The sequence below is a fragment of the Dipodomys merriami genome, unplaced genomic scaffold, assembly GCF_024711535.1.
Source record: "Dipodomys merriami isolate MVZ:Mamm:240054 unplaced genomic scaffold, mDipMer1.0.p SCAF_8, whole genome shotgun sequence".
In the NCBI taxonomy this organism is placed as follows: Eukaryota; Metazoa; Chordata; class Mammalia; order Rodentia; family Heteromyidae; genus Dipodomys; species Dipodomys merriami.
Genome location: NW_027206401.1, coordinates 41407133 through 41431830, shown reverse-complemented (window position 1 = coordinate 41431830; position 24698 = coordinate 41407133). Strand labels below are relative to the sequence as shown.

At 39.1% G+C, this 24698-nt stretch overlaps 1 protein-coding gene across 5 annotated transcripts in view; it reads left to right on the top strand.

The window, feature by feature from the left end:
* Klhl32 (kelch like family member 32) overlaps positions 1 to 24698 on the top strand; it is a 195429-nt gene that overhangs the window by 153302 nt on the left and 17429 nt on the right. For all 5 annotated transcript variants that reach the window (XM_070010226.1, XM_070010225.1, XM_070010229.1 and 2 more), the window contains one exon: positions 13368 to 14094. In XM_070010226.1, coding sequence (XP_069866327.1) covers positions 13368 to 14094 — 727 coding nt within the window. The remainder of the gene's footprint in view (positions 1 to 13367; positions 14095 to 24698) is intronic.

The window sequence follows — 24698 nt, the reverse complement described above, 5'->3', positions numbered from 1 at the left end:
GACCTCACCAGATACTTGTGCTTTCTTTGCAGAAGGGGAGAAAATGCATCTCTAAAATGAAGGACTTTATTGTATCTCAGCCCTCCATGATCTGCCCACCACTGAGCTCTCACCTTGACTCAGACCACAAAGACTGAGCCCTCTTGCAGCCACGGCCCCTCAGAAAGTCCCCGTGAATGTCTCACACTTCATTTCTTGGCCTGCACTCTTAAACACTCAATTCCCCCTGTTCTTCTTAATCAGATGGAGAATGTCCCATGTTCTCTCATACAGCAAATGTTGATGGGTTGCCCCTTGGAATTAAAACACAGCCATTGTCTTGTCTATTGTACAGATGGATGTTTGTAATCCCTCCCTCCCGCTGTGCTCACCCTTAGGTTTCACTCAAAGACTGGCTTTCTACCACTTGAGCCCCCACATCTCTATTCACTATAGCCACTCCCATATCCTCATCATTCCTTCAGCCTCGGAAGCTCCCTCTTCCCTCACATGTCTTCCAAGATGGTGGAGTCTCTGGTTTTGCCCCTCATGGCCATCTCTTCCTATACCTGTCTTCCTGTCTGTAAAATTCACTGGAAAGGAAACTGCTACAAGGTTAAAGCAGAAAAGAGGTTTGTTTTTTTTTAGGGGGTGAGGTAGAGAGCAAACTGCAGACCTCTGGAGAGGGAGGCATGGAGAGAGAGGGAAAGGAGGAGAAACAGGAGGGAACTTGTGTTGAGCCGGATTATGGGGGGGGGGGGGGGAAGGGAAGGGAGGAGGCGGGACCACAGTAGATGGGGAAGTGATCTCAGAGTCTGGGGAAGCTCTCACTGATTGAGGGAGGTGTGATCTGGGTGGTGCAGGAAATGACCTCAGTGGATGAGCAGTTGACCTTAGAGACTGGGGTCCTTTGCCAACTCATAGTCAGGTGACTGACAGGTGATTGCTGGTTTCTGGCAGGTGAAGAGGAAGGGAGGAGGGGCTGTTCTCCCAGGCAGACCTAACACTCTCCCCAGCCATTTTGCCCTCCCAAACATCTCTCCCTGCCTCTTTGTTGCTTTGATTCTTACACAGTACATTTCGCTTTTGAAATTCAGTTTGATACTTGTTTTAAATGACTGGCTCAGATTCCCCCCTCCAGTCCCTTTCTTTGACTATCTGTTGGCCTACATCTATTTGAAATTTCTATTTTGGTAAGGAAAAAATATGTATCTATGAATTGTGGTTAGGGTGTGTTTTTAGGTGTGTGTGTATGTGTGTATGTGTGTGTGTGTGTGTGTGTGTGTGTGTGTGTGTGTGTGTGTGTGTGTCCTGGAGCTTGAACTCAGGATCTGAGTGCTGTCTCTGAGGTGTTTTGTTTGTTTGTTTGTTGTTTTTTTGCTCAAGGCTAGCACTCTACTAATTTGAGCCACACTTCTTGTTTTGGCTTTCTACTTGTTAATCGGAGAAAGAGTTCTCAAGGACTTTTCTGCCCAGGGTGGTTTCACACTGTAATCCTCAGATCTCAGACTCCTGAGGATGTGGTTTCCTAGTGTACTCGAAAGAATAAAGGATCTGTTCTTCCCCAATTATTTACACTATGATGAAAGGAATTTGGAGAATACAGTGTGACATATGCCTTTTAAACATCACCAGCCAGAGTGGAATTCCATAGTGAAGTTGTCAGGAAGTGGCATTCCTTAGCAAATCGGGGACAGCCTACACTCCCCTTCCATTACCCCCACCAGCTGGCAGAGCCCCTGCTCTCTGCTCTGTTGCCTTGGTAGTAGAGTCTGGCCCCTAACAGTGATTAATCCTCTGCTTCCTTTCAAGTTCCTAAGATAGATAACCTCTCCATTCAAGTTTGAAGTGACCTTTGAGGGTTCTTTCTCTGGAGCATTCTTTTGAAGATTCTTTGATTTGGAGGTTGCCAACTGTAAACTCTTAAATACCACTTAGGTATGTCCTGGGCTCCCAATTCAGCATGCAAGGGATTTGACAGTCTCTGTGTCGGTGTCACAGCTGCTTGAGCCTGTGAGGTTCATTTGGTCAACACTGTACTATTAAAAGTTTGATTTCAGGTGGGGAGTACATATGCCAATGCACCTGGAATGGGCTCACTATTCGCAAATCAATTCACAAAGAAATGTTCAAAGGCTTGAAGCTTTCAGGATGCTCTAGGAGGACATGCCTACAAACGAAAAAGTTTTTTTTTAACCTGAAATTTATAAATGTGCCAGCCACATTTAAGACGCCAAAACACAGCAAAATGGAAAGATGCTGTCTGAACTCCTACAAAAAATAATCTGAAAGTTCCAAAATTTGTAGGATATTCCCCCTAAATATCAGATTCCATGAGTATATTTTTAGGAACATGTCAAGATCCTTGATCTGATGCTTCAGGCAAGAGTAAGCATTGCATTGTATGGTATTCATAAGGTTTGAATTAGATGGCAAATAAGAATGAACTGGTGGCGCTCTTCTTTTTCACCAGGTAAGTTCCTGGTTTATAATGAATACTCAAGGAATAGAGAAATTGGTGAACAAAAAACAAAAGCTAAACAACCCATAGAAGAACAAAACAAGAAGATAAGTAATCAGTTCAGACAATTAATTGTTATTTTAGTTTTCTCAAGCCACTAAATTAAGTTGGTATTTGAAGGAAGTTATACACAATAACCCTTAGCTGTACTTAACAGAAAATCAAGCTAAGAAAACGAAGTGAGAATTTGCTAAGTATTATACAAAAACAATTAAATTCGAATCTCTCTCCATCTCTGTCTTTGTCTCTGGCTCACTCTCTGGACTTTCTTTCATCGCCCTTACATTGCAGATGATGGAACTGATTCTCACTGTATGGATGTTCATCCTAAATGCACAAAGATATTGTTACAGAAATTTTTTGTAGCATTAAAAATTAAACATCCTCAGGGGACTTGCACATGAAAGCAAATATTCTATCACTGAACCACAGACCCAGACTGAGAACAAGTCTTTGGACATTAAGTCCTGCCTCTTTTACACGGTGCTACGTTTACCTTGATTGGCATGTGCCTATTAGTTTCAGGGAGGGAGCTATTTCTGCCAGTTTTATCCTGATAATGTGCCCCCTTTGCCCGCGATAGCTGAAAAATAATGCACAATAGTGTGATCATATAGAATTCTCTACTTTCTGTTTGTTGATGGGATACTGTAGTTTTTCTCCTTTTTTTTTTTTTTTTTTTTTGGTCATGGGGCTTGAACTCTGGGCCTGGGTATTTTCCCTGCACTCTTCAGCTCAAGGCTAGCGCTCTACTGCTTGAGCCACAGCACCACTTCCGGTTTCCTACTGGTTTATTGGAGATAAGAGTCTTCTACAGTTTCCTGCCTGGCTGGCTTTGAACCTTGATCCTTAGATCTCATCCTCCTGAGTAGCTAGGATTACAGGTGTGAGATCCGGCAGTTTGCTCCTTTTGACCAAATTGGTTTTCTCTCATTTTCCAGTGTTGTTCCAACAATATTAGTGGCACATTGACCATGTGCAAAGTCCCCTTAACATCTAATAGGGTGTTTTATGTAAAGCTCAAGCACTAAGATCTTATTCAGAAGCCTCGTGGCATCTGCTCAGCATCACGTAATGTTTGGAAGCAATCCCAGCCATCACTGACTCAATGACTTGTCATTTGGCTCAAAGACAAATTGACTAACCAAGGTCAAATATATATATATATATATATATATATATATATATATATATATTCTGTAGTTCAGTCTAACATGAGATGACCAAGAATATGTTTCATTTCCCTTGCAGCATCTCTGGCATGGGTAACATTAATTGTATTTTGTTGTCCTTTAAGACATTTTTGCCATCTAAAAAGGTTTTTATGTTACATGGGAATGATATTATCCAGAGATAAAATTGATGTGAACAGTATACTAAACACTTAAATTTATATGTAAGATCACATTCTGCAATTCTCTATAAATACTACCCCTTGTAGTACTCACCTTACTAATTTGAAATGTGTGTTTCTTGGGTTGAGATTATTTTAATTTCACAAGCAGTGGAATCTGTTTACTTGGATATTATTATCTGATCAAATCTGTTCCCAGCAATTAAAAGGAATTTTAGTATAACCTAAATTCTCTGCATGCAGGTCTATGTGATCATACACACACAATTATAAACAAAAAATACTGCTTTGCTTTTCTGAAAAGAAATTTATATAAATCCATTCATGCTTTAGCATGAAGAGAAACCGGTGGCTTGAATCCTAGCTATAGCCATTCATTCTGCTTGCCTCTCCTACCTACGGAAGTTTTAGAAGATTAGAAGATTCTACTTAAACATATTTTTGCTAGCCTCACAGGTGACACATAACTTGGAGGTAAAAGCTTGTTCATTAGCTCATTCATTTTACATATGGTATTCCTTTTATTAAATTGTTCATTAGTTGTTCAGAGGAGTAACACCATTGGAGTCCTCCCCTGAGCATACCATCTTTTATTCAACTGCATATATATGCGTATAACCATGTATGTGTTTTCATACATGTTTATAGTATAGATCCAACTTGAACATTTTCTTATCTTTATTTTTCCTTGTCTTTTAAAAACCTCCTCCTGTTGTGATAAGACTGAACTAAAGAAAAATTCAAATCACTTTTTTTTTTTTTGGTCAATTGTGGGGCCTGAACTCTGGGCTTGGGCGTTGTCCCTGTGCTCTTCAGTTCAAGGTGACCGCTCTACCGCTTGAGCCACAATGCCACTCCTGGTTTTCTGGTGGTTTATTGGAGATAAGAGTCTCACGGACTTTTCTGCCCAGGCTGGTTTTGAATGGCGATCCTCAGAGTAGCTGGAATACAGGCGTGAGCCACCCACACCCAGCTCAAATCACTTTTTTTTCTCTAGGATCCCAAGTATCTGAAACTTGCTTATGACAGGTCTTTAAGTAGGTTTCATTTTGGTCCCTCTAACCCTGAATCTTTATCTTCAATGGAAGACAAGCTTTGTTTGATGTCAAGAGCATCTGCTTTTGTCGTATCTATAAAGCCATCATTTGCAATCTCTATAAAGCAATCATTAGGGCACAAACTTTTTATGTAAAAGGTGGAAATAAAAGCATTTATCAGTTTCTCAACTTCAGAATGTTTTAAATGAACAATGGAAGAATATGTATTCTTATTGAATCTGCTAAACTGAAAATTCTTTTTTACAATCTGTCAGGATTTTTTTTTCTGACTATATGATTCTCATAAGATTTGATTCCGTTGAAATATATTTCTGAGCAGAAAAAAAATAGCCTATGTGTCTTTTCTGTCTGCAGTCAGCTATAATGGTTAATGTGCAACCTCCCTTGAAAAAAAAATCTGTTTTACAAGCAAAATGTTGACACAATTTTAATTATAGCCCTCAAGTGAGCACTGTTATAATTTTTAATATTTCTCCCTGGTAACATTTTCATTGTTCTGGTAGAGGAAAACACTGCGGTCCTGCATTTTTAGTTTCTTGTGCTTTTACATTTTTATGGAAATGCTGCTGTTTTGAACTGAAAATTTTCTTTTGGTGTGACTGCAAGATCTGGTGTATTTATTTCTCTATGGCTGTCATTATTCTGGTTTCATATGTCACTATTTGGATCTTACAAGACTCACATTAAAGAGGTGAGCTCCCGTGTAATATAGCATAGCAAATCTCAACACCTGCTCGCTTACATTAGAGAGAAACTTTCTGTGCTTTTAATCTAAAGAAACTATATTAATATTAAAAGGGTATCACGTTAAAGTTTCATGTTTATTAGAATCCAAGGCATTTTAAAATAGTGCATACAGTAATGTACTTTAAATCTAATTTATCACAGTCACTGAGCATCCCATGGTGGGTGTGGTTTAGGGACTAGGTGGCATACTCAATACGCTGTTTCGAATCCGCCTACGTGAAAGTGTGCTGTCGTGCTGCCCACTCCTTAATGCTCAGGTGCTCCTTCACATGCTAGTTATTTGGTGTAGGTTCAGTTGTGTCAGTTAGTTGTTTTGATTTTCCCCAAAGGCCTTATTTCCCCCTTTCTGAGATGGCAGAAATACGGGATTTATTCTGCCATTTGAGCACCGAGGAGAGAGGGGTTTCCTGGTCTCTGAATGGATGTCAAGAGCAGCAAGGACATAGACACTTGTGCCTTCACAGCAGGGGTTCCTGAAAAACTGAAGGCTCTGTTTGCATCATCAGTAAAGCTGTCTGCAGCAATGTTTTAGGCAGAATAATAATGGTTGCCCTTGGCCAAGGGGGCAGAATAAGCAAAACCAGTTTGTGCCTACTCAGCTTGGCTGGTGAGTTCTTTGAGAAGGGTATCCTTCTCAGTGACAAGAGGATGCATGTGAACCAAGACAACGTCACAGCTACTTGTTAGAAATGATGTTGGAAAGGCTTTGTGTTTTTTTTTTTCTATGTTGTTTTAAAAGGTCTGATCACTCATCCAATGAGAACTCACTTTGCATTGTTTGATGCCAATGCTGGGGCTTGAACTCAGGGCTGAAGTGCTGTCCTGAACTTTTTTGCTCACAGCTAAGCACTCACAGCTCTACTTACAACGTTTTGGTGGTTCATTGGCAAGAAGAATCTTACCTGCCTGGGCTGGCTTCAAACCATGATCCTTAGATCTTATCCTCCTGAGTAGCTGGGATTACAGGCTCGAGCCATGGGTACTGGACTTGAGAAATTGCTTTTTAAGGGCACTGAATTATAGATTTGCAAAGTATAAATGCCCTTTTATGAGAGAGAGCATATGTACTCTGAGATTTAGTATGATTTCACAATATTTTCTGAAAAATCTGTGGTGGTAAGATTTCTTATGGTTTTGAAATTGCTTTGGGGTCATGTTTCATAGTACACACACATAGGGACGTATATAAACTGAGTTTGGCTTCAAAACGTCTACATATTTTAAAGATAAAGAACTGTAGATTTCAAAATAACAGCTTCAAAAAACAGCAGCTTCAAAACTTGATAATGTTGGGGCTGGTAGGTGGCTCAGTGGTAGAGCACCCACCTTGTATGCCTGAGGCCCTGGGTTCGATTCCTCAGCACCACATAAGCAAAAAGAAAAAAGCCACAAGTGGCACTGTGGCTCAAGTGGTAGAGCGCTAGCCTTGAGCTGAAGAGCTGAGAGACAGCGCCCAGGCCCAGAGTTCAGGCCCCAAGACCAGACCCCCCCCCCAAAAAAAAAAAAAACTTGATTATGTTAGGAATGTAACATTCTTTCCTATAACGGGATATATCTCTGAACTACATGTGAGTAAGTTATACATGCTAATTGAACTAGAGCAACATTTATAGAATGTAAGATTATGTACTATTCTTTTTAACATGATATATATATTATATTCTACTGCCTAAGATATCAATCAGTCATGGCATACTGAGAAATCCAAGAGAAAAGGGTTAGCTTGTCCATATATTTTTTTGAGTCTGGTCTAGTTAAATGGAAAGAACCCGCAATTAAGATACATATTGCCCCCAAAAGTGAACCAATTCAATACTCAGGATGCCTTTGCCCTAAAGTATGCTTTTATGTTCTTCAGTTACAGATTTTTAAATTGGTATCATTAAAAATGAATTCTTTATTTCTGATGAAATTTCAAATGGAATTTATTGAAATATATTTTTGGAAGCAAGGTATAGTTATCTTGAAAACAGAATTTTCTAATTAAGAAAATATAATAGTCATAATTGAATTTGAGTGTGTTTGGACTCTACCCTAACATAATCATTGGTGGAAAAATAATGGTTAAGGTGGTATCACAGAAAATACAATATCATTTCAAATCTGGATCTCAGGGCTAGGATATAGTTCAGCAATAGAGTGTTTGCTTAGCATATACAAGTCACTAGATGTGAACTCTAGGACCATAAAACAAACAATCTTATTTTATATGTGCAACTTCTCTGCTAAGTAATTCCATGAGTTGAGTTCTATTTGATAACTTACCTGGATTTGCTTTTTCAGCTGTATAGTTGAAAAGCTTGAACTGAATGGATTGTGAAGTTTCTTCTTACCTGAAGATTTTAGCCTTTATTTGAAAGCTTAAAAGACTATGATGCTTACTGCATTATCAAGGGTCTCAAATAGAAGCAGTATACAACAAGGATATGAGGGGAAAAAACAAGGCTAGTGTATCAAGGTCAGTGCAGTATAAGGTTCTGAGAGCTCATGAAAGGCCTTATAAGAAAGTTGTAAAAATGAGATAGTAAAAATAAGAAAATGAAGCCTGTTGTAGGTAAATATGTCTACAGCTAGACAGACAGATAGTATTAAAGGAACTGATACTATCTGTTCAAGAGAAGTAGGTAAAATAACCTAAGAACAAGTCACAGTTTTTTATTTATGCAACATTAATTATAGCCATTGGCCAGCCAGACAATTTTTTAATGAAAGACCTGAAGATGAGATAGATAAGTTGAGGTTGAATTAAGCTTAGCTAATACTTTTTATGAAGATATATTAATCAGAAGGGTTTCATTGTGTTGTTTCCATAAGTGTGCATAATGACCTTTGATCAAATTCACCTCCTCTACAACACTTTTTGAATCCTTTCTATCCCCTTTTAAGCAATTTAATTATTTTCTTTTAACATGTTTAAAATACTTCAATCTATATTTTCTCTTTCATTCCTCCCTCTCCTTTTGCCCATCCCTTTCCCATAGGTTCCTACCCCAAAACAGATCCTACTTTACACTCAGATCATTAGTTGGGAAAGTACTCTAGTGTGGGTCATTAATTGAATTAGTCAAGGTGTACAGGAGAATTCCCTGTTCCTGAATACAATGATCCATTGCTTCCGACACTTCAGGAAAATTTTGCCTAATGGCCATGTTTCCTAAATATCCTTTGTCATTTCCTCCATAATTGAATTTGTAATTTCTTTTCCACTTTTACTGGCTTGTCACCCAAATGATGAGAATAAGGCTTCCTTTTCTTCCTCCTTAAGTGCTAGAGTTTATGGTGATGTCTCAAGAGAGCACATGTCAAATTAAGTAAGATAGAACATGGTTTCAGCCTCCTCTGATGTATGCTTTATTGGTGTAGAATCATTGTTTTACAAAGACTCCAGTTTGTGAAACAAGTTTTTTCAAGAATAAGCACCCAAACAAGCTACATGTTGTCTTGGATATCTAAATGATGAATCAGTCTTCTGCTTTCTTTGGACTCTAATACTTCCAAAATGGGTTTGAAGATTGCATCCACCTTTCCTTTAATTCAGCACTGCAATGGATAGTGGTCTAGTGAGGTTCAAGGCACAGAAGTAATGTTGATAGTGTTCCCCTATGACCCAACAATCCCACTTCTGGGAATTTACCCACAACCAAGGCCACACTAAAGCCACCAGCATGATAATGTTCAATACAGCACTGTTTACCATAGCCAAGATGTGAAACCAACCCAAATTCCCCTCAGTAGATGAATGGATCAAGGCAATGTGGCACATATACACAGTGGAATTCTATGCTTCCGTCATTCGTTCCATTCATAAGAAAATGGAAAGACTTGGAAAAAATTATAGTAAGTGAAGTAAGCCAGACCTAAAGAAAAGTAGGTCACATGATCTCCCTCATTTGTAAGAACTAGAATATGTATATGATATTCTTACCAGGGATTTTCAAGAACCCAACTGCTTAGTGCATAGGACTATACATAATGAAGCATATCAATATGAATTCAAATTTATGGAAACAAGAAGTTCTTATTAGACCCTGTGTGTAGTTGTTCCTTTTTCTCTATTGTTTTATTTTTCCTTAGTTTATCTTAGGTTTTTGCACCTCACGTTTTGCACATTAGATGATGTAATATGTGGAAAGGAAAGGAAATCACAGAAACAGCAGGACAATGGATGAACTACAGCAATCTTGATACTCATTTGACACTATGTTGGATAAACTGTACAACTTAAGGGGGGAATAGGTACTTATTGCCTTACATATGTAACTGTAATCCCCCTCTTCATCACCTTCTCAATTAAAAAAAAGTGATGTTGAATCACACATTGTTCTTAATTTTCTTTATCATGCCTTTGCATGAATTATCCTTCATATCTGTGGGCTTTCTCCTACACATTTTCATGAAAATTGAAAAAGGAACCTAGTATCAATTTTATTGTTAAAGTCCAGAATGTTTCGATATTTTATGTTGTTGAATAATGTAAGTAAGTCAACCACTGGCTTTTAGACCTTATAGGACCAAGATCTCAAAATATGCCTATCTTACCTTTGAAACAATATATTTAACTCTAGTAGGACAGCAATTTACCAGTTGATGCAGCTTTCTAAAGTAAGACCAGACAGCATATTGGCACACAGTTTTATGAATAAAAATCAATCTGAACCCTTCCTACGTCAAGTGTAGCCCATGGGCCAGTGGCATATGCATCACCCAGGAGTGAGTTGGGAATTTAGATTCCTATCTCAGAGCTGTACCCACTGCATCAGAATCTGCCTTTTGAACAGAAACTGCAGCTTACACATGTACACATGAGGTTTTGAGCTGGTCACAGAAAAGTTCACTTAAATTACATTTCCCTTTGATATGGAAAAAGATAAATCCATACAAGGGTGGATGACCTGCAAAGACTGAAAATTATAAAGAGTGAAAATTACATGAGATCTACAGGAAGTTATAAATGCTGGAAAGAAATAAGGCAAAACAGTAAAATAATGGGTATTTAGAGAAGTTGAACATGGAAGGCATTGTGTAACAGGAGGTCGTGGACAGAGAGCCCGGAATTAATCAGTAATAAGTCATGGAGGTCAAGCCTCTGTGGACATATGATTGGTTAGAGATTTCCATAAGAGTGGAGCATAGTTGAGGTTCATGTCCCTCATGCAGCTAGTGTGACATTATTTCCTAGAAAGATAAAGTTAAACTGGAGAGTGTTCAGAGATGGGACGGAAGATTGATTATGACACCAGTAGAACTGATTTATGGAAAGAGAGAAAAATAATTAAATGAACAGCACTATGCTATAAAAAGTGGTTATGGAGACATGGCTATTCATCTAATGTTTTCTTCAGTTCCGGTTCTGTAGTATCTCTAAGAAAGAAGTACTACTGTAAGGAAGGAAGGTTGCTGAGAATTTGGGTAGAAAGCAAAGTAATATCAACTGGAATAACTTAATTAAGAGCTATAGTAAAGATTAAATGTCAGAAAATTTTACCTGGTGCTCAAGGCATGAGCTTGGGTAGGGTAAATGACTTTATCCCATTTCTGAAAGCCGTGTAGATAAAGCATGAACAATATATGAAGTTGTCCAGTTGGCTCCCTGGGGAAATAATTGAAATCATATTCCTTGAAACTTCTAAAATTAGGGTGAAGGAGTAGGGTGACATATGTGGGCAGTCTCAACTTCTTACAGAGACAGAGTGATTGATAAGTAACATTTTTCTTTTGCAACATTCTTATTGGTGATGTTACCAAACAGATACAACTTGCCCCTCATCAAGTTGGCATCTTATTTAAATGAGAATGCTGTCTTCTATATAAACATCTAGAGGGCATCACCCATCTGCCTCCATGCTTTCTGCCTCATTGGTACCCGCTAGCATTTCTCTTTCATGTCTCTTTATTTTGTATCTAAGAGAAACCTTTCACTACATAACAAAAGTGGGCTCTCTTCTCTCTATCCCTTCAGTCAGAAGCTAAAAAGACAGCCCCAAAATGCACGTTGCCTTTTGGAGCCATTTGTTAAATGAATGCAGAAGCTCTGAAATATCCCACTAAGCTAGAGCTTAGTGATTGTGTGTGTGTGTGTGTGTGTGTGTGTGTGTGTGTGTGTGTGTGTGTGTGTGTGTGCGTGGTGCTGATAGTGGAATTTAAGGGCCAGAGAGTTGTCCCTTGCCTTTTTTCTCCAGCCTGATGCTCTACCACTTGAACTATAGCTCTACTTCCAGCTTTTTGCTGATTAACTGGAGATTTGTCTTAAAGACATTCCTACCAGGCTGGCTCTAAACCATGATTTTCAAATCATAGCTCCTTACTAGCTAGGATTACAGGTGTGAGCCCTCAATGCCCAGCTAGTGATTCATCTTAGCAGGTAGAAATCCCAGCTCAATTTGCCCAAGAGGAAGGGGCCAAGTACCACATTCCCTTCTGCTTGACTCAACAGGTGAGCCCAGAAACCCAATTGCATGAATCAGAAAACTAGTAAACCACAATAAAAATCATTTAATATTCTAACTCATTATTTTTTCCTGCTAACTCCTTTCCAGTCCACCTTTGTCTTGTCTAGAAAATCTAGTTTAGTAAGTACTTGTAAGAATAATTAATACCAAAAATATTAACTGCAGATATTAGATGTACTCTTTTATGTTGGTATGTGGGAAGGTTTGTACAACTTAAACATTAAAGACTTTTAATTAAATTATTTCGGGTGTTTCAGAAATGAATCCATTTTTGTTTACTGTAATTTTTAAATTAATATTTGATTTGGTTATATATGGCTTTGTGTACTTGCTTTAGTTGTAAGAAATTTTCTTTGCCTTTAACTAAAAGTTCTTACCCTTTTCCTTTTTGAAAGAGACCTAAAAGGGGAAATTAAAAGGTTAGGATTACATTCAGTTATTGAGTCCATTATAGAGAGGTAAACTCCTCTCCATCCTGTTTGTGAAAGTGGCTCTAACAAATTACCAGGATTTTAACATGTGCAAATAGCAACCGTCCTTAAAATGAAAACTAATTGGGAAGAAAAAAATTAATAAGGTGATAAATTGCAATGTTACTTTTTCTGCTTTTGTTTCCTGTTACCCTTACCAAAGAGGAGGGCACGTGGTTTTCTTTTTTTTTTTTTTCTTTCTAAATCATTCTACTAGTGTCATATTGATTTTCTCTCAAGTACGCCCCGTGGTCTCAGATGATCACATATTTTCTTATATTACTCATGTTGATACAGCACCTGGACTCATGGGTTGACATATATTACTTGAGCTGCAACAGCACAGCTCACCATTGATGTTTCCTGGTGACAGGGTGTACAAGACTCTTATCTATGAAACAGAAGGGACCAGGCTGTTTCAGAACAGCACTTTCATCCTTGAAAAGGCAGTTCGTGTTGACCCTAATGACACCCAGAGCCCAGGACTGGTGCTTGATATTCTTCCTACAAGTAACCACAAGGTCAAGTTCTGTGAGTGTGTGTGTGTGTGTGTGTGTGTGTGTGTGTGTGTGTGTGTGTGTGTGTGTGTGTGTGTGTGTGTGTGTTGACATATAAACAAGCTCCTCATCTGGGTATCCAAGTACACTATTTGCAGGAAAACAGTTGCGTTCATAAGTGTTGGAAAGAAGGACTCCATGTCGTGTGCCCTTGAGACATGGCTGTCGCGTGCTGGCTCTTTGCTGTCAGGCCTTGAGAGTTTCCTCTCACGTCTCTGCTCTCTTGTTTCAGCTAGCCGTGAGGTGGTTGGAGCACAACTGCCATTACCAGCACATGGACGAGCTCCTGCAGTACATCCGCTTCGGCCTCATGGATGTGGACACGCTGCACACGGTCGCCCTCTCCCACCCCCTGGTCCAGGCCAGCGAGACAGCCACAGCCCTGGTGAACGAGGCCCTGGAGTACCACCAGAGCCTCTACGCGCAGCCCGTCTGGCAGACCCGCAGGACCAAGCCGCGCTTCCAGTCGGACACCCTGTATATCATCGGGGGGAAGAAGCGGGAAGTCTGCAAAGTCAAGGAACTTCGGTACTTCAACCCGGTGGATCAGGAGAACGCGCTCATCGCCGCCATTGCCAACTGGAGCGAGCTGGCCCCCATGCCCGTGGGAAGGAGCCACCACTGCGTGGCGGTCATGGGGGACTTCCTCTTCGTGGCGGGCGGGGAAGTGGAGCATGCCAGCGGCCGGACGTGTGCGGTGAGGACTGCTTGTCGCTACGACCCTCGGAGCAATTCCTGGGCCGAGATCGCCCCCATGAAGAACTGCAGGGAGCATTTCGTGCTAGGCGCCATGGATGAGTACCTCTACGCAGTCGGGGGCAGAAATGAACTGCGCCAAGTCCTGCCCACGGTTGAGCGGTACTGCCCCAAGAAGAACAAATGGACTTTTGTGCAGTCCTTCGACCGGTCCCTTTCCTGTCACGCTGGCTATGTGGCTGATGGTCTTCTTTGGATATCAGGTAGAACATGCCTCCTCTATCGGATCTATTGGAAACCTTTTCGCTGTGGCACACATTTAAAATTTAAGTTTTGCTGTCAAGCGTGGCCGGGTGTAACTGAAGGCTAGAGTCAGGGGTGGCCTTCTAGCTAATTCATAGTCATGTATTGAGCTCCTGTTTTATGGAGAACACTGTGGTCAAAGGTGGTTGACCTTTCTAAGGCTTTCTGAGTGATGAGTGGTGTAAAAATTCAAGATGGAAGTGACACGGCCCATCACACCTGCTGTATTGCCCTGCTTGTGGTTTATCTAGATGCTCTTCCATTTAGCCAGGTGTAGCCATGATATACATACACATATACATACAGGTATTCACTGTTCTGGGAATTGGAGAAAAGGATTTGAGTTACTGAAACAAATTTTTGTATAATCTGTGAATGACAGTTACTTGTGCTATCCTAATGCTTTTCATACCTGCTTATTCCCCAGTTTTACTGATCATTTGGAGCTCTGGCTCAATGTCTATTATAGTTTATGTTTTTGACTTCTGATTTTTTAGATTTTGCTTATAGAAAAAGTAGAGAGAGTGGTATAGTGAACTCCGTGCACCTTAATTCAGCTGCAACAATTGCTAATTTCATTGCTAATCTTGCTTCATCCAGTCATACATTACCTTCAAATCCCTTTCAGTTGTCTTTTTGCTCATGCAGATGGAGTATGGGAGACATCTGTTATCAATATCACAACATCAACTGGTGTTTTCAATCTGGTTAAAGAGGAAGACATGAAGTGTCCTATGAAAGTCCACCTCTCAGTGAAGGAATTTACATCTTATCTCAGTTAGAGGACGCCCCCTTTGGTAGACAAAAATGGAACTTGGATTTTTGTGTCAACAGAGAGTCAGAGAAACAGAAAGATCAATAACATATAAATAAAAGGGTAACTTTGATGTTGCTACTTGAAAGAATCACTTGTAGTAAACAAAGGCTTTTTGGCTTTTCCCAGTAATCATCTTCAGATTTTTTTAAGCATCTATTTTGACAAAATTCTCCTGTGTACTAAATTAAGTTTGCTTGGACCCTGCTCATTTTTCCTGCTGCTGATCCAGGGAGACAATCAGAACCATGGCTTTTGTGGATGATGCCTTAGTGATTGGCAGTTCACTCATGTTCATTGATGAAGCCTCGCTTACATCAGGGTTTAAATACTCAATACATTAATGAATGAAATAAGTCTAGGAGAAAGGAAAAGGATAAATAAGAAGCCCACAATTACTGCTCCTGTATACCTAACAAACATTTTAAAAATGAGTGTGCATGCATTAAACTATATTTAAATAAAACCCTTAATTGCCTTTTTTCTTTAAATATGTATTTTAATGATTTTAGAAAATAACCACCAGTACTATATCCGGTTGATTTTGCTGAAGAAACTTCAAACTGGCTGCAGCTAAGTATTTGCTGATAGAAAGAGCCAATTTATAATTTTTGGTGGGGGGGGGCAACAAAACTGATGGGTTTATGAAATCAATGCAATTTATGTTTTCTTACAATTTACATTTCTTCAATTGACTCGTTTGGTTTCATATATTGTTAATATACTGTATTCCTAAATTTTACATTGCACTTTCTAAATTTTGTATGAATTTCTCATAAATATTTTAATAAGTATTCCTTGTTTTGAGCTGTAAAACAAGCTTTTTGAAAAATGCTGTAGTTTCCCTTACATAGTCTTAAAGATATGACTACTTAATACCCTTTCCAAGGCAGCTTAAAACAGCACAGAGGCTCATTTTAGAATGGCTCTATCTGTCACCCTGATATCAAGTTGACTTCTCTTCCAATATGGGACCTAAATTTTCCTTTCCCATTTTATTAAATCTATCAACATATTATATATCTTATTGCCATCTCTGTTTTTTTTCCTACTGTGATAGGAAATGCATTTTCTTTGTTCTTTTGCACTAATGTATGCTGCCTGTGTTAACTATACTTAATGAAAACAATCACAATTTTCTCAGGTTTGTTTCTCCCTACTGTGTACTTGAGATGAGAAACTCACTTTCCTGTGTATAGTACAATACCTTTAATTGGAAAGAAGAGGAAATCACCAGTGATATTTCTAATACCTTCAGTCACCTGCCTCTTTCCTGAGGCCCAGATTATAATAAATCAATTGTGAATCTAACCATGAATGGGAGCAATAGCAAGACTGGCTAATGGGCCCTTCCAAAAACAAACAAACAGGTATAAGATATATTCCACCCTTCCTATCACTGATTTAGAAATGTTAAGCTGATTTATTGGAAGAGATGAAAATGTTTGAGGCTATTTTTTTTATCTTTGACCAAATAATCAAGTATTTCCAATTTAATTGGTAGGAGACTGAATCAGTGGCATCCTCCTGGTATTTTTCAAGCTTTGCCTGAGGTTGAGGTAGTATGGATTATAGAAGGTGGATTTGAGAGGCTTAGTTCTGTTCCGTAGAACACAAAATGAATGTTTCTTTAGAGATTCAGTATTGGCAGCATGCTCACACCATTCTTGTGCCCCTCCTGTATGCCTGTCTGTTTGGAGGTCAAGGCATCTTGAAAATGGCCCATAGTTTGTAAAATGTGACAAGCAGAGAGGAATTCAGAAAATCAGGCTGTATGGATATACCCATTAGCATTTAATTTAAGATGTTAGAAGCAGTCAGATTTTACAGCCTCCTGTAGCATTTGACATTGTGACCCAATTCACAAATGCTCCATGCCATTTCCATTTGAAATTCACAGTACTGAAGTAAAATAAGCATTAAATATCCAGCAGTTGTGCTTTCAAGTACATACTGTCTGATGTAGAGGATAGCTCTTGAGCTACAAAAAACATTTTGTATATGTGTATGGAGGAAATTAATACTGAACTTCTCTTTAAGAATGAACATTATTTACTTAATTATTCATTCATTTATTTTCTGTTGCTTGGTTTATTTAACTGATACCAAGATTTAAACTCAGCCTGTGCTCTCTAAGTTTTCTTGTTCATGATGAGGCCACTACCACTTGAGCTACACCTCCAGCCCAATATTTTGCTGGCTAATTGGAGAGTTTCTTGTATTTCTGTACCCTTGCTGGTTTCAAACTCCAGTCTGAGCTGTCTCCTGGGTAGGTAAGATTACAACTGTGTGCTATGGGAGCCCAGATTATCTTTGTATTTTGATCAGATGATAGCAAGATAATAAGACCCTAACCACAGAATTAGTAAAAATAAGGCGAATGTTTATTTGCAATATTTAATGCTGCTGTGATTCAATGAATGCATCTTTATAACAGTAGTTCAGTATTATAGATAAATTAGTTAAATTCAGATAACACCTTTCCTGACCTCTAGAATCTGACAACGCATTTTGATTTTGTGGTAGTAGTTGCAGTTTTAGAAATTTCATTTATGAAAGAACATATGTTCAAGTTTGTTTCTTCAGTTCCCTAGAAGCTATATTTATTTTCATCTTCATTGAATTTATATGAAATTTACATTGCCTAAAGTAAAATAACTTTAACTTATTCAAGCCTGATAAAGACACCAGCTTTTCTACTGACTGTTAAAATTACTACAATATATAATTTCATTAACATTAAAAAATCATAGCTTTTCTTTTTCCCTATCTTTGCAGATATTATCTTTACTTTATCTCATTTTTGTTGGTCGTGGTCCTTGAACTAAGGGCCTAGATTCTGTCCCTGAACTTTTGTGTTCAAGGATGGTGCTTTGCCCCTTGAGCCATAACTACACTTCCAGTTTGGGGATGGTTAGTTGGAGATAAGAGTCCTATGGACTTTCCTGCCTGAGCAGGAACCATGATCTTCAGACCTCAGCCTCCTGGGTAGCTAAGATTACAAGCATAAGCCACAAGTACCTGCTTTGTGCAGACATTATTTTGATTGCATCTAAAATATTATATAAAAGTAGTGTGAATTAATTGAAGATTTGGTGGTGGTTGTGGTTCAATACAGATGTAATACTTCCTTCACTTCTAGAAATCATGATGAGAACCCAAGTTCCTAACCCCTCCAACTGCTGTCCAGGAAGTGCAGTAGTAACAAAGCATGATTTAGCATACGATGGTATGATGGTAGATGTCTTTTCAAGGTATAGAAGTAGTGTAAAACAGGGAATAATCATTGGATGGGATATGAAATATAGTATCTCTGGCCTAATTTGGTCCAAACTCCACTGGTCACTTTCTATGCATCCATTAACCCCTTTCTGTCCTCCCACTTGAACATTATTATCTGATCACTTAAATAATTTTCTTGCCCTCTAAGAAACAGTGGACACCCCTTATGACCTACTTTGCACCTGTATAATTTGCCATTGGTATGCATAAGGTATTGGTTCCAGAACACACACACACACACACACACACACACACACACACACACACACACACACACGCATGCACACACAGACACATACTGAAGATAAGAAAATCCATAGATATTCAAGTCATAGTATTTGCATAGAACCTTTGTATATGCTCCATGTGTGTCCATTTAAATGCAGTGTAAATAGTTGATATACTCTTGTTGTTTATTAAATAATGACAAGAGAAAGGTCCGTACATGTTCAGTACCAGTGTAAATTTTTTCTTATATGTTTTGGATGTGTGTTGAATCTAAAAGTGAGGAACCCATAATTAGACTATACCAGCCAGTTGGGTCTGTAGAACAGTTAGTAGGAGAGCTTGATGCAGAGCATCTGCTCAGCTCACCAACCGCATAACACTTAATCTACTCTGCTTCTCCCCCCTCTGTCCTTCTGTCTCTGTCTCTGTCTCTCTCACTCTCTCTCTCTCCTCTCTCTCTGTCTCTCTGTCTCTCTGTCTCTGTCTCTGTCTCTCTCTCTGTCTGTCTGTCTGTCTGTCTGTCTGTCGTCTGTCTGTCTGTCTGTCTGTCTGTCTGTCTGTCTGTCTGTCTGTCTGTCTGTCTCTCTCTCTCTCTCTCTCTCTCTCTCTCTCTCTCTCTCTCTCTCTCTCTCTCTCTCATACACACACAATTACTTCACTGGCTTTAACTTGTTCACTTTTCTTAAGATCCCTCTTCCAGACTTGGACAGAAGATCTTGCCTTTGCTTCTCAGGTCAAATGTGACAGAGCCAATAGGAGGTAATGAAGATTATGAGGCGAAGGATGGGCAAGGGATGGTTTGAAAAATGTCCGTGGGAAGATGGCTAAGAAACTCTAGCTAGGAGAGTGCTAGGTGGGAGTTCTCAGATCAGAAGAGGAGGAGTTCCTTTTTCAAGAACAAAAACCAAAATGGTACAGTGGGTGAGAGCAGTCCCATATCAGAAGAGCCTCGAGGCTTAAAATATTTTCCCTGGTTTTCTACCAGGAAAATTTCACTGAAAGCCATTTGAAGATAGTGGAAGGTGGTAGAACCTGGAGCATAATAGTTCAACATGTGACTGGAAAATAAGCAGGTAGAAACCTACAGGTATTAGCTGCATTGACAAAGTCAGGGTAATTGAGGACGTTTTTGTTTATTGCTTTTTGTTTCAATAGTGAAAGTGCCTCAGTAGGTTTCTAGCTGAGGAAAGAAGGGTGAATGGGGATAAATGGGGTGGTGCAATATGGGCAATATAGAGTCCAGAAGGCAGGATGGAATGGGTAGGGTTGGGTCTAATAAAGAAAAAGAAAGAGGCTCATCCAACTCTCAGCCTGGAAGGAAGGAGATAGTGATGAATGTGGACTTGGGTTGTTTTGTTTGTTTTGGTGCCAGTACTGAGGCTTGATCTCAGGGCCTTAGGCTCTTAGCCTCCCAAGTAGCTAGGAGTAGAGGAATGAGTCACCTAGTTCTGGGTGTGCCCTTGTCTGGGGTATGTCCTGTCTCTTAAGACAAGAACCTGAGAAATTTCCTGAGTGACAGAGTTCAGTGTTGAAGTTGTGTCCTGTCAGAATTATGTAGAGGGCTTGAGCAGACTGACCTTAGAGAGAAATCCAAGAGGGAACTGACATGACAAGTCCTTAAAAAATGAAGGTTTGGAGTCCCTACTGACTGGAAGGCACAAAATTGTAATGACTCCATTTATAAATTTTTGCTTTATGTTTTAGTAGTGCTCTGCAGAAAACTGAAATAGGCAGATCATTGGATTCATTCACAAAGAAAGGTTTTTGTGCTAGGAATGAACCAGAGCAATCTACCAGAAATTTAGCAGGATAGCTTACCAGTTATGTGAGACTCATGGGCTGTTTGACTGAGAGAGAATAATTCATACTGTGAATTCTGTGTGCTCTAGGAGGTAGATGTACAGAGGACGCCACCTACCTATGAGATGTTCAGAACCTTCTAACTTGACATGTCTTACCTAAAAGTTCCTACTGAAGTCAGATGTCAATGGTTCATATTTGGAGGCAGGATTTTTGACTTCGGATAAAGTGGGGAATAGGGGTTAAGAGTGAATTGTACTGAGATTTCAAAAATCAAGTCCTTTTAAAACAGTAGATGTTTCTATTTCATTTATTTGAAACAATTGTGGTAAATACCTGTTTCTGGGTTATAAATGTGTACTTGTTCACTCTAGAGGACATAAATATAATTTACATTTTCAAGTGCAGCAATCATTTATAGGTAGTTTGTAAATCTGCAACTTTCTTCACAGGTTTTGAGGATATTAATTACCCATCCATTTGTGTGAGTTCCTCAAGTATGACAGAAATAATAAGGATACTATTTTAATTTAATGCATGGGTTAAGTATGCTTCTACTCAAGATGCTAATTTAGTATGAAGATTTTTGGCCTTACTTTTTATAACATTATAAACATGGTGGAAATATGGACAGTTTGAAATGTTTTTGTTAAAATAGATGGCAAAGTTTATGTGTTACAATTATTGTGAGTATCCTTACATTTCCCCTTTTCTCAAGAGCTAATAGTTTATAAAAATGACTAATATGAATTTACATAGTCAGGTAATTCTTTGCATAAGTAAACTATAAGTATGAGATTTTAGTCTTTTGAGAATTGAAGCAAGTTTGTTTAGAGGAAGCTTAAACTCTTTTTTTTCTTTTTTTTTTCTTTTTTGTCAGTTGAGGGGCTTGAACTCTAGGCTTGGGTGCTGTCCCTCAGCTCTTCAGCTCAAGCTGAGTGCTGTACCACTTGAGCCACAGCACCACCTCCAGTTTTCTAGCAGTTTATTGGAGATAAGAGTCCTGCCAGGGCTAGCTTTAAACTGTGATCCTCAAATCAGCCTCCTGAGTAGCTACGATTACAGGTGTGAGACACCAGCACCCGGCGTGCTTAAACTCTTAAAGGAGGAAAACCAAAACTCTGGTCAGTAATTCTGGATATTAAGGAGGGGAAAGCTAAATTGGAAAGTAGTCATTAGGAGGGTAACAGTGCAGGACACAGACTTCCCCCACCCCCCAAAAAAATCACAACAAACAAGCTGGACAAGGTGGTGTCTGCCTCTGTTCTCAGCTATGGGAAAGGTGTAGGTAGGAGGACTTAAGTCTGAGACTGGCCCAGATAAAAAAATATACAAACCTACCTAAGATATAACTGAAGCCAACAAAGGGCTGGAGGGTGTGGCTCAAGTGGTAGACCACCTATTTAACAAATGCAAAGCCCTAACTATCAATCCCAGTCCTGCCACCAAAAGAAAAAGGAAGAGAAAAGGAATACAAGAAATATATTTCAGCCATGCATTGGTACCTTCTATGGAAATGGCATGAAATTTCAACCAAATGGCTCTAGTATTGGGGTAGACTTTCCTGGATTCGACTTCATCCAGGCCTCAGTGGGCGAGACAGACATCACTTTTCATGTGAAGAGCCTGACTATGGTGAACAGGTTCCCCCCAAGGACACAATCAGAATTGTCATTCCTACCAAACAAACTAAAGCCCTAGATTTTGGTGATGCTGAGCTGAGCACTACAGGCCTCTGAGAAAGCCTGAGATGCCTAAATTGGCCAACGGATTTCCAACTTAGTGTGTTCTCCAACCTAATAGCAAACGCAGATAACCACTGCTTTGCATTGTGGGCCTTACTTGTGCACATGCCCTATATAAGCACCTCTGTCTTCTGCTCTTAGAGTATAGCTTAGGCATTGTACTTCCAGGTAGAGTTATTTTCTGTCTTCAGGAAAACAAAACTAGCAGCATAGTCAGACTTGATACACTTCATCCAAAGTACGATGAGAGAAGTTTTTCCAAATCTCTTTGGTAGACACTGACAGCACTGACCAGTTAGTTGTTGCTTTCAAATATGGTGTTCAGTCCGAAAGTTGGTGATTTGGGTAGCAGAGACGATGTGTTTTGTTTGGCAATCACTCATCATCCTCTCTCAGGTAGGCATTCATCCATTTGTCAACTTTTCATGGAGAGTTGTACAGGGAAGTGTAAGAAAAATGCTTTCCCCTTGTCTTGATGATAGAAAGCATTTCTCACTACTGGAAGCGTGGTGGTAACTTTTCATTCCTTTTGGCAGTTTTTAAAGACTTATTTGACTTTGGAGGAACCTGCAGTCTATCTTTAAGTCGCGGTTCACAAAGTAGAAGACAAGGTTGCTCATTTTCAATTTTGGCTGAAAGTCTTAACTTTGACTGTGGCACTTCAAAGTTAGAGAAAACTTGGTTTTAAAAATGGATGCTGATATGAGATGGCATATTCAATGACAGATGTATCTATAGAAAGCTGTTAAGATGCAGATTATACCCCCTGGGGTGGGGGAGGGAGATCAAAACTGCCAATCTATAAAATATACTCGATAGAAGAAGGCGTGGAATCTATCTTTGCAAAGGGCTTTGATTGCAGGGGACAGTATAGCAGCATGTGGCATCATAACCCAGAGCAGACAAATCAGCTTGATGACTTTCAAAGCCAGGAATACGGCTGCAGGCAAGGGTACTCCAGTCTAGGAGAAATTAAAACATATAGAGACTGTTATTAATTCCATATCTATTTTTGTATAGTCAAATCTGTATGCAAATCCTTAGCATCTCATTTCAGCAGATTAATCTAAAAGTGAAGAGTGGTATGTGAAGGGAATGTAATGATAAAGCTTTGCAAATGAGTAATGCTTCTGTAGGAATCTGGGCTGAAAACTTGCATGCTTTTTCTAAAATTTACCTTTTTGTTCTGTATTGAGAAGAAATGGTTTCTATTTGTACGTTCATTTGTAAATCATTTCAAAGAGAAAAGAAATAGAACCAGTTTCCAAGGTTTTCCTTTGCAGTCCTGACTTGGGGAAAGTTACAGCACTGGATTTGCGAGGCACCTCCCGTGGTTTCATATTCTAGAGGTAATCAACCAAATAACTAACTGGGACTTTTATTTTTACTCCCAACTAGTAATCCAATATCTCATTTCTAAGCATTGTCATAAGAGTGGAAATTTGTATGTAAGGGTAAGGAATCTCATTATCGAGTGCAGATTAACCCAAAAAATTGTATTATAGGTGCATCTGTAGGAGCTAGTAAATAACAATTCTGAATAATAATGATTCTGAAGAGCATGTGTGCGCTGTTTGGGAGAGGGGATATAATAGCTTCATTCTAACCTACTGGTTGTACATTTCATCTAGAATAGGCAGAATCTGATCCATACAGTGGTATAAATATTTTCAAATAGTGTCATAATGTGGGTAGTTCACTGCAATAGATATTAATTCAGCCCCATTATTCTAAAACAAGTAGGGAGACTTTTGCAGTTTTAAGGTAATGGGTGAGAGCTTTGCCTTCTGCTTCTTTTCAATTGAAGAAATGATTATAGGGCATTCATCTGGTGGTTATGGCCCAGATCAAAACCCTTGGCAGTCATTTTAACCTTGAACACTTGCATGGTCTCACCAGGCTTGATTGTTTTTCTGCAATTATGTTGAGAAAGAATTATTGAATATTCCATTTTTAATCAGGTAGATAAAGGTAGGGAGCAAAAGAGAATATAACTCTATATTTATTTTGACACACATCTTGACTATGTAGGCCATTCAGCCTTAGGCTTTCTTAAATATGTTTCCTTTGATTTCATTTTAAAATGAACATTCAGTATTGTTGGTCAGCCATAGGGCTTGAGCACTCTGAGCCTGGGCACTGTCCCTCAGCTCTTCAGCTCAAGGCTAGCAGTCTACCACTGAAGCCACAGTGACACTTCCTGAAATATCTTAACAAGAACTTTGAGAACAGGAATCTCATTGCTATCTGTTCTTTGCAGAATTCCTCTACAAAGATTTTGTCGATCTTAAAAGCTCTGTATTATATCAGGTAACATATTCAATAAAAAGGGATTGAAAGCTTTGCAATTAAGAGAAAAAAAAAACAGTATGTCCTGTAATAACCCTGGTCAATTACATGAAATACACTTTCTCCTTGCTAGGGCTGAGTGAGAGGAAGAAATCGTTTGGACAGGTGCCCTCCTTTTTGTGTACCCATTAGCATTAATTGATTATTTCAATTTGGCAGAGAATTAGAAACTAATCCTCTAGATTCTGGTTGACTTGACTCTTGGCCACAGAGTGGATAGTGGAGATCTATTCAAAGCATTTGAAACTGTCAAAGCAAAAATTGCACAGGATAAAGTTAAACTGACAGAAAGACTTTATTTAAGATTATTTCTACAAGGGACAGATGAGAACGGAGTTTGGAATTA